We start from the raw sequence: 17,759 nt of genomic DNA on the forward strand, positions 1-17,759 counted from the left end.
TGGGCAAGAACGCCACATTCGGCCAGAGGGTGACACCCGAGCCATCGGAGTTCCACCTCAGGCATGTACTGCTTACGGAGAGGGCATGAAGCTCTCCGACTCGCTTCCCTGAGGTTATGGCAAGCAGAAATGCTGCCTTCAGGGACAGCCATTTAAGCCCGACCTGGGCCAAGGGTTCGAAGGGAGGAGATGATAGTGCATCCAACACTAGGGGCAGGTCCCAAGCCGGGGCCCTTGGGGTGCTAGGGGGGCGCTGCCGTAGAGCCCCTCTTAGAAAGAGGGACACCAACCTGTGGCGCCCCACTGTGGCGCCATCGACTCCGACATGTCGGGTAGAGATAGCAGCCATATACACCTTCAAAGTGGAGTGAGAACGTCCACTATCCAGAAGGGACTGCAGAAACTCTAAAATGGTGGCCACGGAGCAATGTCCCGGATTCTCAGCCTTACTCACACACCAGTGGGAGAAGAGCCTCCATTTGCACTCATATTGTGCCCGAGTGGATGGAGCTCTGGCATTCAGGATAGTTTCCCTGACAGATGCCGTGACACCGCTCAACAGTGGGTTGGGCCCTGCAGAGGCCAAACCCAGAGCTGAAGGCGGCGAGGGTCGGGATGCCAGATCTGACCCTTGAGCTGTGACAGGAGGTCCTTCCTGTCGGGGAGACACCACGGTGGGCTGCCACAGAGACTGCGTAGCAGTGGGAACCAGACTCTCCCCGGCCAGCAGGGGGGGGCCAAAAAGGAGCCTGTGCCCCTGGGTAAGGACCCTCTGAAGCGTCTGAAGTATCAGAGGCAACGGCGGGAAGGCATACAGGAGAGTGTCCGGCCAGTCGTGCGCCAGGGCATCCTGACCCAATGGGCTGGTCACCTCCGACCAGGAGAACCAGAGGGGGCAGTGCCTCGACTCTTCCGAGGCAAAGAGGTCCACCTCGGCCCTGCCGAAGAGGCTCCAGATTATCTCCACCACCTCCGGGTGAAGCCTCCACTCCCCCGGTGGAGGCTTGCGCCGTGAGAGGAAATCTGCGACCTGATTCAGGTCCCCTGGCAGAAAAACTGCCCGCAGACTGGTGAGGCGGGGGAGCGCCCAAGGCAAGAGGCTCTGCGAAACGCGGAGCAGCTGTGCGGACCTGGCGCCCCCCTGGTGGTTGATTTGGGCAACTGCGGACATGTTGTCCGAACGAACGAGCACATGCCTGCCCGCCAGTTGGGGTAAAAAGTGCATGAGTGCGAGCAACACCGCTCGAAGCTCCAGCACATTGATATGGCGTGCACCTTCCTGGGCAGACCACTGACCCTGCACAGTCCTGCCCTGCCACACCGCACCCCACCCAGAGAGACACGCATCCACAGTGACAGTCTCCCGGCGGGATGGGATGGTGCCCATGGGCACACCCCTCAGGAGATAGGCCCTGTCCCTCCAGCGGGACATAGAGTAGAGGCACCGCTGAGACACCCTGACTCTCTTGTGCCTGTGCCGCTTGGCGTCCAAGTGACGGCTGTTCAGCCACATCTGCATGGGGCGCAGTGACAACAGGCCCAAGGGCACGACGGCTGAGGCAGCTGTCAGTCTGCCTAAGAGCCGGAGGAACTGTATGTAAGGCACCCTCTTGCCTAGTCTGAAGATGCGAAGATGGTGGGAAATGTCGTCCACACGACGAGGTGTCAAGTAGGCCCTCATGGTGACCGAATCTAGGACCATCCCCAGATAAGTGACCTGCTGGGAAGGGTCCAGGCAACTCTTCCCGGTGTTCACTGTCAGGCCCAACCGGGCAATGTGGGATGAGAGGCGCGCCGTATCCTGGGCCCCTTGGGCCCGGGACGGCACGCAAACCAGCCAGTCGTCCAGGTATGGCAGGACCTTCATGCCCTGTGCCTGCAGGGGAGCGAGTGCTGCCGCAACAACCCTGGTGAACACCCTTGGGGAGAGGGAGAGACCAAAGGGAAGCACCCGAAACTGATAATGTCGACCCTGAAAGGCGAACCTCAAGAACCTCCGGTGATGGGATGCAATTGGCACGTGGCAGTAGGCGTCCCTCAAGTCCACGGTTGTGAACCACTCCCCCTGTGTGACAACACGAAGGGTGTCTGCTGTGGTTAGCATATGGAAGGGTAGTACCCTCAGGAATCTGTTGATTCCTCTGAGGTCCAGAACTGGACGGAATCCGCCAACTTTCTTGCTCACAAGAAAGTACGTCGAGTAGAACCCCCCGCTCTGACGCAGGGGGTCCACTGGCTCGATTGCGCCTTTGGCCAAGAGGACGGACAACTCTTGGGCTAGCGCTAAGGCCTTCGCCGGGTCCTTGACAACTGTCATTCTGACCCGGCCGAAGGCTAGGGGCCGGCGTCGGAACTGCAACTCGTAGCCCCGGGTTAGTGTGGAAACCACCCAGGGGTCGGAAATACAGGCAGTCCAGTAGCTGAGCTGCTGCTGGGAAAACCAGCCGACGACCGGCCCCGGGACTTCAGGGCCTAGCCCCCCGGCCCCTGGAGCCCCTCGGGGGGCGCCGGTAAGGCTCTGAAGCGCGAGGCCGCCTGGAAGCCAGGCGACCTGGGGCACGAAAGTCATTGGCCGGTTGAGTGGGCCGCTGGGAACTCTGCCGACCACCCCAGTAAGCCGGTGGCTGAGCGCGGCTGCTAGAGCGGGCCCTGGGCCTGCCGGGAGCGGCCGCGGGACTGCGAAGACCCGAGAGCTGCTGCCTGGTCTGCCTCGCTTGGGCAGCGCGCTCCAGTGTCTCCAGGGCAGCTGACCCAAACAGCTCCCCTGGCTCGACTGGCACGCTACGTAGGACTCTCCTACATGTCTCCGTCAGTGGTGACTGGGCCAGCCAAACCTGGCGACGAGTCTGTACCAGAAAAGACATAACTCGTCCCAATTCCCTAGTCATTAGGGCAAAGGCCTGCAGTGATGCATCGCTGAGGCCCAGCAAAGAAGGCTCGGCCGGAGCCTGCTGCAGCGAGGCGGAGACGGCCAGCATTAGATGGGAGAGGGAGTTCCCGATACGACCCATGCGTGCCGCTGCGTCGTAGTCCCTACAGAGCAGCCCATCCGTGACCCTGCACTGAGGCTGAGGGCACCTGACCTCAGGCCTTAAAGCCTCGTCAGGAGCCAGAATCAGGGAGGCGATGGCAGGCTCAATGGGTGGCATGCCACCCAGCCCCGCCCTCGCCGGGTCCTGCATGGCAGCCAAGGTGCGGGCATCGGAACCAGTGCGGCTAAAGGCCCTGGTGTCCCTCCAGCATGCCTGGAGCTCCCTCAGGTACTCCTCTGAAGGAGGAACGGTGAGGGGGACACGGGCTGGGTTACGCCTGAAGAAGGCACTAGCCGGAGCCAAGTTGGCCTGCGGAACCGGAATCTGCAGGTGCGCCAAGGCTGTACGAATGATGGCCGCCATGGAGCCGTCCTCCCCGTCCTGCAGAGACCCCTGAGCAGAGGAGAGGGAAAACTCCTCGAGCGGGACCTCGTCCTCCGTCTCTTCATCCGTCTCTTCATTGAAGAGGTTAGCCGAAGCCGCTAGCGACAAGGCATCCTCGTACAGAGGTGCGGCAACCGAAGGAGGGGCGGCAACCGAAGGAGGGGCAGCAACCGAAGGAGGGGCAGGCGGCCCGCTAGCAGCCCCTATACCGGGCCCCGGCTGAAGGGCCACGAGGAGCGACTTCATCGTGTCCATGTCGGTAGCTAGCTGATCCACTCTAGAGGACAGCCTGTTCCTAGTCCTCTTATTGGGGGGGTGCACCCATGGCCATCGCTCCCTCAAGTCGCCAGGGACGGTCGAACTGATCTGGGGGAGGATGTGACCAAGAGAGGTGTCCGTTGGCTGCCGCCAGACGTTCCACCTCAGTGATTCTAGCCACTCTGAGTGCCCGGGGCATGCAGCTACAGTTCATGCAGGCGCTCAGGGGCATCGTGGGCTGTGATCACTGGAGTGTACGAGGGAAGCGTCCTCTCCAGCAGCTGTAGGTAGAATCTTTTAGAAGAGATTATGTAAATGCTTGATTCTGTTCTGTTTCCTTAGGCAAACACACATTTATAAACACTGCCTTCACTGGTTAAACTGAAGACGAACGCCAGATGCAGCTTAACCGGGAGCGGGTGTGGGAACACAGACTTCACCAGCTACTTGTTTAACAGGATAAACACGGCAACTTTAGCGTTAAATCAAAGGCGAATGCCAGCTGTAGCTAAAGAAAAAAGAACGGCACGGGAAACTCCGGTGCTCAACCCGGCGTCCGCCGAGTGGCTACAGCCGCTACTGCTAACTAGCCAGTACAGCTCAATGCCAATGAAGTTTAGCTCAATGCTAATGAAGTTTAGCTCAATGCTAATGAAGTTTAGCTCAATGCTAATGAGGTTTAGCTCAATGCTAATGACGTTTGGCTCAGCGCCGCGGCCAAAACAGTACAAAGCACAGCAATACTCCTGGGGGAGCGAAAACACCTCCGTCACCAAAAGACTCAGCAAACAGACAGAATCAGGACAACTAGGCTGGGAGAGGGAGTAGAAACACTGCCGTCGCCAACCAAGCCGACACCAACCTGTCTGAACGAAGTCTCTGCGCAGCCAGCCGCAGCTCCTGGAGGACGGGTAATCCCGCGGCCCCGACTGGATGAGTCGCGAAGCTACACGCAGCCAGCTGTTTGCAGAGAATCCTTAACAAATGTTCCGAACGAACGCTGTAGGCTACAAAAAATTTAGCCAAGGTACTCTCGCGCAGCGAGAAGATGAAAAGGAACAGATCCTCTGTCGACACCGGCTGATGTAGCCGGTGTCACGTGGGTCACAGGTGACTTTGTTGTTATTGGTACTCGAGCTGCGCATGCGCGCGATGGACATATCCAGTGCTAAAGCACCGCCTCTGGCGGTCAGTAGGGACGAAATAGAACCTACATTGTGAGGAAACGTTTTTACAATCATTGTCCCTGCCAGAGGAGTGAAGGAAAGAAACAAGCACCTGTTATACTTCACAATTCATTTACTCCCTGATCAGTACAAACACAGATCCCTCACCGCTCAGCAATAGTTTTGGGCACAATATTGATTATTCAGTTACTCAAATGTAAACAAAAGTATTGTTTTCCAGATGTTTATATTAGTAAACTAAATACCTCTGGTTTTAGACAGTAAGTCAATAAAAGCAATTCTAAACATGTTAACCTCTGGATCCAAATAGCACTGTAGTTATGCTAACCAATTGTTCACTAAATGTTCTTAGATAGCTTGGCATTTACGAGAAATCCCTGTCAGCATTTTGATCATATTTTGATTTTCAACAAAACTGCATGACAGTTCTTTAGAATGGAGATGCGTTCAGAGCTATTCTGTGCCACCAGAGTTCAGATGTTAGTTATTCTATTTACCAAAGAAGCATGCTCAGTTGTGTCTGTATCTGTGCGTGCTTTCCACATTGGGGATTTTAACATTATATAATCTTATGTTAAAAATGTAAAATATGCCGAACATTGGGAGCCTTTACATGCGCACCATTCCAATGATAGGAATTATTATTCATTTTTTCCGGCGTTATACAATCAATGTGAAATGCTAACAATGTCATAATGACACATCTGAGGGCGATGAAGGATTCGCAGAAAGCGTGAAAGAGATTGTGATATTGCTGCTAGTGCTTTTTCATCAGTGTGATTTAACTCTCCAGTTAATAACCAGAATATTATTGCGCAAAAGGAGGCGTTGAAATGTGCTGATTCACAGTGGTGAAAGATGTACTCTGATCTTGTGTTCAAGAACAAGTAGCTATACCACACTTTAGGATTTCTCTGTTACAAGTAAGTAAAGAACTTAAAAATGATACTTGAGTTTATGTACTTATGTAAGTTACATTACAATATTCCAGATGCATATAAAGAGGTGATACAAAGTGCGACCTTAGCCAGAATATGCAGAGTTCTTTGAGCACTGGGGACTTTTTCTTTCCCCGGTTCCTTCTGTGCCGTTAGCTTTCATCTTTCATGTTACTGTCTGGAGTTACAGAGAGAGTCAAAAGGCTGTCCTGGTCTGAGAGGTAAAAGTCTACATGTGTCCTAACGTGACCTCCCTCTCCACAGACCCACACCCTGTTCTCACTGCTGGGGCTCAGTCACGCCTATGTGACCAGTATTGGCAAACTGGTGGGAGTGGTGGCACTTAAAGAGGTAAGAAACTTGTATTGCTGTCTTTCCAAACACTGTCTGATGAGTGCCGTCTTGAACCAAAAGCAAGCAGTAAAGTTGATTAAACCCCCATCGATCTCAGTCCAGAAAGCCTTCTTCCTTTGAATTCACTCTACATTTAAAAAGCTTCCTTTGACTTTGAGGAGTCAAATTGGCATCACTACTAATTTACTCTGAGTTTCATAAAGCTTTTTGTGAGCATAATCAATATCCTCTCTACATGACTCAGGGTTTCTTTGATCTACTCCATTCCTTCTGTCTTTCCCCATTTTTGTCTCCGTCTCACTCCTCTGTTCCTAAACCGTATCTTATTTCACTTTTCTTCTTCACTTTAGAAATCCTTTCATCCTTTAACTTACCTATTCCTCCCTCTGACTAAAAACTGTTGCTGTCTTTATACTGCTTTCCTAAAATGTCACCACTTCCCTCCATCTTGTTCCTCCACCGTTTCCCTCCCTCCTCCGCCCCTCCAGCTCCAGAAGGCCATCGAGGGCTCCACCCGCTCTGGCGTCCGGCTCCGTCCTCCGCTCGCAAGCTTCCGCAAACACAACTCTGCCCCTAAACCTCCACCTTCTTCTTCCACTGCTCCCTCCTCTCCGACCTCCACCTCCTGTCCCTTAGCTCTCCCTGTTCCCCAGCCTCCACCCCTGTCCCCCCCTCACCATCACATCCACGAGGCTGAGACGGAGGTGTGTATCGAGGGCGTGACCTTGGAAGTGGAGGAGAGCAGCAGCTACATCACGGGGAGCGGCCCCGGGGCCTGCAGCTCTCCCAGAACCAGTTGCAGCGACAACAGCAATGTCAGCCTCCCTCCATCCACCCCTCCTCCCCCGGTCCCTCCCCCCTCCACTCCTCCTCCTCCCTCTTCCACCTCCATCCCTCCCTCCACCCTGACACCCTTACAGAGACTGCTTGAGGGGGATGAAGACAGTGATGATGAGCCAATGGTGTAGAGTAGAAAAGAGTGATGGTCATGTTTTTTTTATAATGGAACACTTTTGTAATGGTCTGAGTTTTGTTTCAGTTTCTTAACTTGTTGCTCTGGTCTTTGGACACTCATTTACCTCTTTTTGTAAGTGGATCCCTCCCTACCAAACACTTCTCCCACCACAACCTCCTTCACCTACTCTCGATAAGCTCTGTTTGTGTGTTTCTTTAATACTTAACCTGCCTCACTTATTCTTTCTCTCAATGTTTTTCATTTCTCAAGATTCAACCAATTTGAGTTTATATTCTCTGCACTGAAGTTGATTGTTTTTTCTTATCCAAACAAAGCCCAGAATTCAATATTACATTTTTCGAATTACATTTTGAAATCGTGATAAAGTCACTCCACAGAGGAATAAATATAGAATACACTTCTATATGTTACATTTTGATGGATTAGACACCTCTTTTATGCCACAGTGCTCTCCAGGTAAAACACATGCTGCATCTTTTAGTTTTTATAAACACAATATACTCTTTAAACGGTCATCCAAACCTGTGCACACAAGAATACTAGCTCTCGTAACCTGTGTCTTTAAAACGTGTTTTATCGGATAAAGCAGGAGCTATTGATTTTGAAACTGGCAGCAGACCATCTGTATAGCAGCAGACTTAAGGAGCTGTGCAGCCTGTGTCCAACGCCCCACAACGACCTCCACATTGCGTGCTGACCTTGTGGCTGCGGCCTCACAGCTCACCACGGTCAGGTTGATGGACAGTGCAGCTAAAGGCGGCTAACGAGGGACAACCCGCTGTATACTGGAGGTCCTGGAGATTATTTCCCCCTCATGTTCCCTAACAAAGAAAACTTGGATTATGATTATAATATGAATAATGTTGCAAGAAGAAATTCAAACAAATAGACAGAAGCTTTTCATTCTGAAATCCATCTTGCTAACAACAGTGACATTCATTACAGTGAATGACAGCTGACGTTTTGTCACATAACATTAACACGTTTAATGAAGATGAAGAGGTATGTTGACAAAGAGATATTTACTAATTACTACATTAATTGGCCTAATGAATTCCCTCATTAGCAATACTATTAAATATAGGACTGCCAGCGTGATTATGAGAGCTGATCAGGCAACCAGAGAAATCCAATTAGCTATTTTAACATTAGTGTACCAATGAAAAGTGGTTCAAGAGTTCAGGAACAAATGGAAAAACAAAACAATTAACCGAAAGAGGCTGAAAGCTGCGTGGAGGTTTAGAGATGGGGGTTATATCCTGTTGAGGTCAGCATAAGTCAGTAAGTATGCACTCTTTATATTAGATGTTTATGTCTAAACAGTCACATAATGTAAGTTGAACCAAAGTCGCTCACTAAACTTCCCTCCTGCCTCTTAGTAGGCTTCTGACAGATGAAGCGTTCTTTTCTTAACTCCTTCAAAATGAAATCCTGATGATGAGTTTAAGTTATTTGCTTTCTCCAACTCAGTTAAAGGTGGGGTAGGTAATTCACTTCAGAAACACTTTTGTTATATTCCATGGAATGCTCTTAACATCCCGATAGCAATGAATACATTAAATGCTTTGACAATAAATACATACAAAAATGTCATCTGTGGAAGCCGTGGCGCTGCAAAAAGCACGACCAATCATCTGCCTCGGCCCGCCGCAGATAACTGGACGGCCTACCTGCCTGTCAGCCTTCCATCTGTGCACAAACTTATCTCATGCCCTCATTGGTCATGTGCGCGTTCGTGTGTGTTGGAGGAGGGACTCTGTAAGCAAGTCTGAAGGAAGGGGCAGATTTTTTTTGGTTGTGCACTTTTAAATTATAGCGCACTCGAGCTGGTTTCTCCATTCTTACCTATACCTACTGTACCTTTAAGGCACATAATCTGTCTCTAAGAAAGTAATTTGATCTGAAGTGACTACCTTGAACATTTTATTTTTGAACGTTTCTCCTTGTGAACCCTTTTTTTCATTTATCCCTCCATATCCACTTCATATCTCCTGGATTCAAATTCTCAGGTACTGCCTTAAAAGTCTTTAAAACGTGCAGATTCAACGAAAAGCTTCTTCATGTTTTGTGTGTGTGTGTGAATTAGAATGTGTGTGTCCATTTCTTAAGAAAGCTCTGTACTGGTCTAAGTGCTGATGTCTTCTGTCTGTGGTTGTGGTTAAATAATTTTGAAATGTATCTCTTAGCAAAGTCAAATGCTATCTGAAATGTATAACACTGTGAAAGATGTAGCGAAATAAAGTCTTCATTATAGTTGTTGATCTTCCTTCATCCAGGGTAAAGGCTGACCTGCAGGAAAGAGCCACATTTAAACAGAGAGAAGAGTTTCTCCTATACTCACCTGGAACAAGAGCTGAACTCAGTGAAGGTAGGGCAGAAATATAGTTTTTACTTTAGAAGTCACTTGAAAAAAAATGAAATTTTATTTTTTGGAAAAAGCTGCTCTGATGACAAAACATATCCACAATAATCAGCATGGCTATCTCGAACTTGGCTACAAAGCTCATTTATTTTTCTCTTTCAGTATAACCACTTAATAACTATAAATGGTCATTAATCATTTGTATCTGACACATCAAAAGAACATTTGACAGCCAGGATGACGGGATCTATGCAGCTACCTGCTGTTTCTTACCTTCGTTGCCTTTTTCTCATGTTCATTAGTGAGACTAGGTGTCACTTTTTCTTGATGTGTCCTTTAAAGTAATTTTAAGCCTTTATGTATTGCTTTTCTGACAGCTATTGTGAATCAAGAGGTTTTAAATCTTATTACAGAGAGATATATTATATTATCTGATTTTTGCATTGCCTCCACAGAAGTAATGAAAGTGATGAACACGAGTGACATCAGACAGCATGAGTGACAGCATTTGTTTTTATTCCCAAAAAAGCAAAGAAGTTTCACTCCAAATTCCCTCATTTCCCATGATGCCAGGCGTCACCTTTTTGTGTTCAATCTCTCGGCCTTCAGATGTGTGCCTTGTGTTTTTTTTTCACTACATGCTCTACAAGAGCAACAAGAGGACAAACAGAGGACAGATGGTTATCACAGCACTCAGGGGCATCGTGGGCTGTGATCACTGGAGTGTACGAGGGAAGCGTCCTCTCCAGCAGCTGTAGGTAGAATCTTTTAGAAGAGATTATGTAAATGCTTGATTCTGTTCTGTTTCCTTAGGCAAACACACATTTATAAAATACACTGTTCTGAGCAATTCTGGCTGACCATCTCTAGCACGCATGCAGACTTTTGACATATATTGTTATAGTCTGTCTTATTTCAAGTCTTTGCACTGGCATCCACACGCTTCTTCACATTCAAATGAAGTCGGTAAAGCATGTTGCTTTTAAGGACTTCTTCTACTGTATTATGCAGCATTTCTTTATTTAGCAGTAAAAAAAAAAAAACACATTGCTAGCCACCGACCACAACAGCCAAACACACACAGGAAGCCTTCAAAAAGATCAATAGGATAATAGCACTTGACCGCACAAGGGCACTTCTCTGCCTCCAGAATTGCAGTCTACACGACTCGGTTCAATGGATGAGGATTCTTTTTGTGTTTTAGTGGAATTGATGACTACAAGGAAACTGCTGCTGCTCAGTGAGAAAAAAACTCTGACCTTCACACTGCAGTTAGAAAATGATACAGCTGGACAATTAGGTTAAACCCTTTCTTGCATTCCATTGTGTGTCTGTGTGTAATGTATTATATACAATAGGTTTGGCTGTCAAATCTAAGGTTAGGAAAAGGGATAAAGCATAGCAAGTTAAGCCTCCGCACTTATCAATGCACAAGACAATATGCCAAAAGTCGCTATATATGTGTCTGGGTTCGCTCATATATTTGTATCTTAGAGGGACCAAAGTGTGACCTTGAGTGGGAGGGCTTTTTGAATTGGCCCTCACTTCAGATTGATGCTGATTTTATGGTTAAGGATTGGTTTGGCAGTGAAGCTCAGAATGAAGTCTAGGTTCACGCTGGTGCAATGTGTAATGCCTAGTCACATAGAGGGCGGTATTTAACAATAAAAGCCTACAAACAGCAGGGAAAAGATGTAACCTAAGGGCTGAACAGCTGATAGTTTGTTGAAATAACAATGCCATTCTGTTAACTTTAAGTGTGGTGGTGACCTTGAGTTTACATTAGCTATATGTGTGTACTTTGCCACCGCCCCAGGGCTGTATGGTCTGTGTTACTTTACATTTTGATAGTACATTTATTGGACTTACTCGGAAGTGGCAGTAAAAGGTTCAGTGCCTCACAATCGCCTCTCAAGGAACAAGTGATATTACAAGTTAGCTAGCATGCTAGTTTCAGTTGATAACTCTGGAACAAATAACATAGACATTTGGATAAACTGTTAACACAGTATCACTCTCTGATAATGTTCATTTTGTTATAGTTTAAAGCTAAAATGTTGGATCATATCTTACAAATGTCCCCTTTTAAGGTTTGTTAGATACAGTAAATTAGGCAATGTGTTATCTTGGTGATGGTCATCATGTCTGTGCACTTTTATGGCACATGGTGGAAAAGAACAATACCAAGAAGAATGTGTTTCCCAGAATATATATATTTAACACACAAACAAAGCTACATTCATACATACATACATACAGTCTTACATTCATACAAATACATATCAGTTTATTGGATTTTTTTCTTTTATAATAAAAAGCAATTTGATATATTATTACTTTGTATATGGTGTTATACTGTAAGGGCTAGTTCACTGTTAAAAAGCATGCACTTTCTTTTGGTTGTGTCCAGATGAAGCGTTTGCAAATAATTCAAAGTGTTTGCCACAGGACATTTGCTCGACAAACTCCCTGCTTACCAAATGGTTCTCCTTCTCCTCATCCTTATTATCATTACATGTACTTATTAAAGCTACCACGACACTGACTTTAGTGGCCTCCATGTTTACTTATGAGAAAATGCTGCTTGTGACATCTTGATTCTTGCTCTTCTGCGCATGCTGTTACCACCACCAGTTCCCACTGGGATTATTGGCCAGAATTTAAACATTTTAACAGGCAAAGATAAAATCTGATCTGAGTAATAAATCCCAAATTGAGCATTGGGGCTTACGGCCCGTCCACACAGCGGCGTGCGTTGTCACTTGCCGGCGGGGGGGGGGGGGGGGGGGGGGGGGGGGGGGCTGAAACTCGACCAACAACCATGAATCTCCCGCCCCGGACACACAAGCACGCGGTTTGATTGGCTAGAGCTTGTACTGGCATATGATTCGATTGGCTGACGCTTCCGCCGAAGCTTCAAAAGTTGAACATTGCTCAACTTTCGTCGCAAGCAAATCTACGCCTCGCTCCCACAATGCAGTTCGGCGAAACGTGACGTCACCCCATTCAAACTGAATGGGCAGAAGCGTTGAAGCTTCAACGCACGCCGCTGTGTGCATGGGCCGTTACAGTGTGAAAGTAGCTTCTCGGTATCAGATTGGACCTCATCAGAAACATCTTTACTTAGCCAAGTGAACTAAGACCAGGTAAAGTTTCTGCTCCTGCTGTATTTCTCTAATGTTACACGCTTCACCTGAACCAACCACTCAGAATGATTTGCAAATACTGTTTAACGTTGTAATGTGATGTCCATGTTTGTTGTATTGCACTGATACTGATTTTTAATTGGGCATTTCTCTCCACTTCAGTCCTACCTTTCTCCTCTTTTTCTTCAGAGGATTCCACATGTCCTGCAGTAACTCAGGGGGGCTTCTTGGCATTTAGTTTGTGTACATTACATCCCAACCTGCGACCTTCAGCACTCACTGGATCGGTTCGCAACCGAGTGTGAAGCGGCTGGGATGAGGATCAGCACCTCCAAATCTGAGGCCATGGTTCTCAGCAGGAAACCGATGGACTGTCCACTCCAAGTAGGGAATGAGTCCTTACCCCAAGTGAAGGAGTTCAAGTATCTCGGGGTCTTGTTCTCGAGTGAGGGATCAATGGAGCGTGAGATGGGCTGGAGAATCGGAGCAGCGGGAGCGGTACTGCAGTCGCTTTACCGCACCGTTGTGACGAAAAGGGAGCTGAGCCGGAAGGCAAAGCTCTCTGTCTACCGGGCCATTTTCGTTCCTACCCTCACCTATGGTCATGAAGGATGGGTCATGACCGAAAGAACGAGATCGCGGATACAAGCGGCCGAGATGGGTTTCCTCCGCCGGGTGGCTGGTGTCTCCCTTAGGGATAAGGTGAGAAGTTCGGTCATCAGGGAGGGACTCGGAGTTGAGCCGCTCCTCCTTCGCGTCGAAAGAAGCCAGTTGAGGTGGTTCGGGCACCTAGTTAGGATGCCACCTGGGCGCCTCCCTAGGGAGGTGTTCCAGGCACGTCCAGCTGGGAAGAGACCAAGGGGTAGACCTAGGACCAGGTGGAGGGATTATATCTCTTCGCTGGCCTGGGAGCGCCTTGGGATCCCCCAGTCAGAGCTGGTTGATGTCGCCAGGGAAAAGAAAGTTTGGGGCTCTCTGCTGGAACTGCTACCCCCGCGACCCGACCACAGATAAGCGGGAGAAGATGGATGGATGGATGGACATTACATCCCACGATTTTGTCTCCAAAAGTCTTGTCCTCCGACTCAAAGTGGGTAAAATACTAGGGAGGGGTTGGGATAGAATAGCTTGATCGATTATTGAAGTAGTTATCTCCTATTTTGTCTGTTTCTTTGCGGCCCTCTGATTCAGTTGGTCCAACAATAACAATGGAGCCCTCCTTTGCCTCTTACTCCTCTACTGATTGGACGATGCAGGGTGTGACCTCAAACGGTTTCCTCTCCGGGACAGATTGGGCGATCTGTGCTGGCAATCCTGGGCTGGAGCCTCTGGTGGAGGGGAGGTCCTCCTTCAGGGGTGATGGGGTCAAAGAGCATGGCTCCGGCTCCAGGATTAATGTTACCTCTTCTACCTGGAAACACAGGAAGTAAAGCATTTTGAAAACTGATTGGCTGGCTACAACTGTGCTCTGTCAGAGGTAAGTAGGGCCCTTTTTGCCCAATTGTTTTTCATTTTAAACTTATCTCGTCGACGTATCAGTTTTTAGGACTCAGCAGCAGAAACCAAAGCCCAGGGATTGGGACAGTTCCAGTTGAAAGAACTCGCCTTTGTCAGCTCCTCCTCTTCCTCCTCTTCGTGCTGCTCAGGGGTGTCTTCAGACTCGGGCTCTGGCTCCTCTCCAACCGTCTCCACTCCTCCGATCATGTCAACCATCTGTCCGTTCAGCTGGCCGATGATCTCCCCCTGCAACAAGTTCAGTTTACTGATTTAATTTCCTGTCTATTTCTGTGGAAGAGGATTCAACAGGTGAATGGCCCGTTAGACCACAGACTGACATCTACCCTTTAGTTTTAGTCACAAAAAGACAGAAACAGAGACAGAAGACAGAAAAGAGGGAAGTTAGAGATGCAGAATATGAGCTCCCATGTCCTGACCCCAGCTTGATTTGTTTATGCAGAGAGACAAGACACATACTTAGGTAAGTACAACAGACACAGATGCTGAATCCAAATGCCGAGAGTTGCAAACTTGCGGACTTTACAGCATGCTACTCCGAGGAGAAGGCAGATTTAAGGACGCCCTTTGTCAGAATTCATCAGGTCCGCTAAAGGCTGTCATGCAGGCTTTTGGCAGTGCTCCATGCAGACATTCAGCCTGTCTCCTACCTTGCCGATTTCCCTGGCAGTTTGTCCCATCATTCACTGCACTACAGATGTGTGCTAAATACGCCTGCTGATATAAACAAATCCAGATCCAAAAGACAAAAACAAATGAGTATCACACATGATGGAAAATAACTCAAAAAGGCTATTCCTGTGCAGTATATGAACATCAGCTTAATATAACTATGATAAGTGCACTATTTTCACCTTTGAAGACACGCGCCTGACATCAAAGAAGATAAACCTCGGCTTCCTACAATAACAAGAGAGTATTAAATGCATAATAGGACATGCGGTCATTGTTACGATGATTCGTGTCTCACTCCTAAATGGAGACGCCTGTCCTGCTTGCCTTTGACGGTCTACACAGTCACACACCTCTGCGAACTACATCGCAATACATTAAAGCACCATTTAGTCCGCAAAGTCTGTAATCCGACCATTTGGATTCAGCAGGGGAGTGCCTACGTGGTGTGCCTCGACCAGCGCAGCTCCCCACAGGTCAGCGAGCCGGGGGTGGGTGGGAGGGCCCAGGCTGTGGATGGTGCTGTTGGGTGTGGCTTGGAGGGAATGGGAGGCACTATGTAGCCTTTGCTCCATAGACTGTAGTCACAGATAGGAAAGGAAGGAAAGATAATTAATAAAGATTTACTGTAATATAGGCTTAATATATTTCAAAAAGGTTCATTAGTTTTTCGATCAAAACCAACGACTCAGGATCATTTTGTTTTTATTTGGAATACAAATAAAACCATCCTTTAGAGATTTCAAACACATTGAAGTCCTGTAGCTCCTTACAGTTTCAGCTTCTTCGTTATAGGACAATACACTTTCTACAATTGATTCTTTTGTTTATTTGCTGCTAGTTGATTTAATTTGTATTACTGTGTTCTTGCCTCTTTATTTAATATTCTACTCTTCTTATTTTTGTCTGAGTGATCCCTTTGCTGTAAAATAGTAAATGACCCCCATGGTGGTACGAATAAAGTGTTTTTATACAAATGCTAAAGTGATCTACTGCATGACAACACATTTAAGCTATGGTAGATCAAAAATCCCCGTTGTGCCAAAGCAAATGACAAAGCATTGTATTCCTTCAGCATTTAGCAGTCTTTGCCAGAGACTTGTGAAGGACTTCCTTTTAGTCCCTAAAGGTCTCTGTCTACATGTAATACGTGTCATAAATGATGAGTCAGGGATGCCAATGTCCAAGGCTCTTATGCTCCAAGAATTGACGGACTGATTGAAAGTTTTATTATAAATGAAATGTGATATATTAAATATCTCCTTCAGAAGGGAAACCATAATGATACACAGAGAAAGCTAACAAGCTCATTGCTTTTGTGGTCTCGGATCAGCGCACCCTTTCTAAGAAGCAGTCACTGACCTTTTCAAACTATTATTTCATTACCCATGCAGTAGCTCACTATAGCATTGTTATCCATTACTCAAGAAGCTGCAAAAGCACAGTGGTGCTTCAAGCTAAAAGCTAATGTTCTGCTCACCATGTTTACCACCTTTTAATGCTACTACAGCTTAATAGCACTATTAGATGTGCATCAGAGACAAGTGGGAATGCCACTAGATTTAACATCATGTAATGATTTTGCTCTTTGCACTCAGAAATCCAGTTACGTAGTTGTACTTACGTAATTCAGATTTGCCCAAACGGCTCATTTGATAGAGGCAGGCTCTAGTATCACACTGCATACATGAACAGTGTTGGTACCACTCACCTGTTGTTGTTGGTACTGCAGGAACTGTTGCTGCTGGAACTGGTGAATGTGTTGGAGCTGTTGGAGTTGGTTCTGCTGCTGCAGGGTGTAATGATGCTGCTGAAGGTAATTGCCCACCGTCCCCTCAAACCCCTCACCAGGAGTCCCCGCCGCTCCACTGCCGCCACCTGGAACAACAAATACACACTCACGCCTTAGAGACACAGGCTACTGTTCGAAGGTTTGGAGAATAGATTCAGTACGCACCTGCAGACATGATGTATGAGCCTGCAGCGGGCGAGGCCATGCCCGAGGGCTGGCTGGTGATGGGGTCCCAGGCGTCAGAGGACGACAGGCAGTACAGGCCCTGTGACACGTAGGTGTGAGGCCAGACGTCCGCCGAGGAGTGGTGGAGCACCTGGTCTGCACGGGGGACAGAGAGGTGAGAGGAGTGAGACAAATTAGGATAATAGGAAAACAAAGGGTAGTGATGAATTACAGATTTCCACAAACAATGTGTTTGCCTTTCTTTCCTGCTCTGTCAAAGTCATAATTTAAGGATTCAAAATGTTCCCTCTTTAAGATAACACATGACACAGTTATAACATTAAACTTTGACACCTCAGCCTGTTCACCATCCATCCATCTTCTCCCGCTTATCTGTGGTCGGGTCGCGGGGGTAGCAGTTCCAGCAGAGAGCCCCAAACTTTCTTTTCCCTGGCGACATCAACCAGCTCTGACTGGGGGATCCCAAGGCGCTCCCAGGCCAGCGAAGAGATATAATCCCTCCACCTGGTCCTAGGTCTACCCCTTGGTCTCTTCCCAGCTGGACGTTCCTGGAACACCTCCCTAGGGAGGCGCCCAGGTGGCATCCTAACTAGGTGCCCGAACCACCTCAACTGGCTCCTTTCGACGCAAAGGAGGAGCGGCTCAACTCCGAGTCCCTCCCTGATGACCGAACTTCTCACCTTATCCCTAAGGGAGACACCAGCCACCCTGCGGAGAAAACCCATCTCGGCCGCTTGTATCCCCGATCTCGTTCTTTCGGTCATGACCCATCCTTCATGGCCATAGGTGAGGGTAGGAACGAAAATGGCCCGGTAGACAGAGAGCTTTGCCTTCTGGCTCAGCTCCCTTTTCGTCACAACGGTGCGGTAAAGCGACTGCAGTACCGCTCCCGCTGCTCCGATTCTCCGGCCCATCTCACGCTCCATTGTTCCCTCACTCGAGAACAAGACCCCGAGA

The 17,759-nt window shown here is 48.1% G+C and overlaps 2 protein-coding genes across 6 annotated transcripts in view; one reads left to right on the forward strand and one right to left on the reverse strand.

The window, feature by feature from the left end:
- Window positions 1–9,358, forward strand: part of clcn1a (chloride channel, voltage-sensitive 1a) — a 53,951-nt gene extending 44,593 nt beyond the window's left edge. For both annotated transcript variants that reach the window (XM_034094621.2, XM_071204802.1), the window contains 2 exons: window positions 6,064–6,150; window positions 6,642–9,358. In XM_034094621.2, coding sequence (XP_033950512.1) covers window positions 6,064–6,150; window positions 6,642–7,121 — 567 coding nt within the window. In that variant the 3' untranslated portion in view covers window positions 7,122–9,358. The remainder of the gene's footprint in view (window positions 1–6,063; window positions 6,151–6,641) is intronic.
- Window positions 9,359–12,267: 2,909 nt separating this feature from the next.
- Window positions 12,268–17,759, reverse strand: part of LOC117454779 (protein FAM131B-like) — a 53,293-nt gene continuing 47,801 nt past the window's right edge. For 3 of the 4 annotated variants that reach the window (XM_034093957.2, XM_034093958.2, XM_034093955.2), the window contains exons 6-10: window positions 16,782–16,937; window positions 16,536–16,702; window positions 15,268–15,402; window positions 14,243–14,380; window positions 12,268–14,048 (exon numbers count right to left, since the gene is read on the reverse strand). In XM_034093957.2, coding sequence (XP_033949848.1) covers window positions 13,866–14,048; window positions 14,243–14,380; window positions 15,268–15,402; window positions 16,536–16,702; window positions 16,782–16,937 — 779 coding nt within the window. In that variant the 3' untranslated portion in view covers window positions 12,268–13,865. The remainder of the gene's footprint in view (window positions 14,049–14,242; window positions 14,381–15,267; window positions 15,403–16,535; window positions 16,703–16,781; window positions 16,938–17,759) is intronic. The other variant, XM_034093959.2, reaches the window with a different exon arrangement.

This window comes from Pseudochaenichthys georgianus, chromosome 11, assembly GCF_902827115.2.
Source record: "Pseudochaenichthys georgianus chromosome 11, fPseGeo1.2, whole genome shotgun sequence".
Lineage (NCBI taxonomy): Eukaryota > Metazoa > Chordata > Actinopteri > Perciformes > Channichthyidae > Pseudochaenichthys > Pseudochaenichthys georgianus.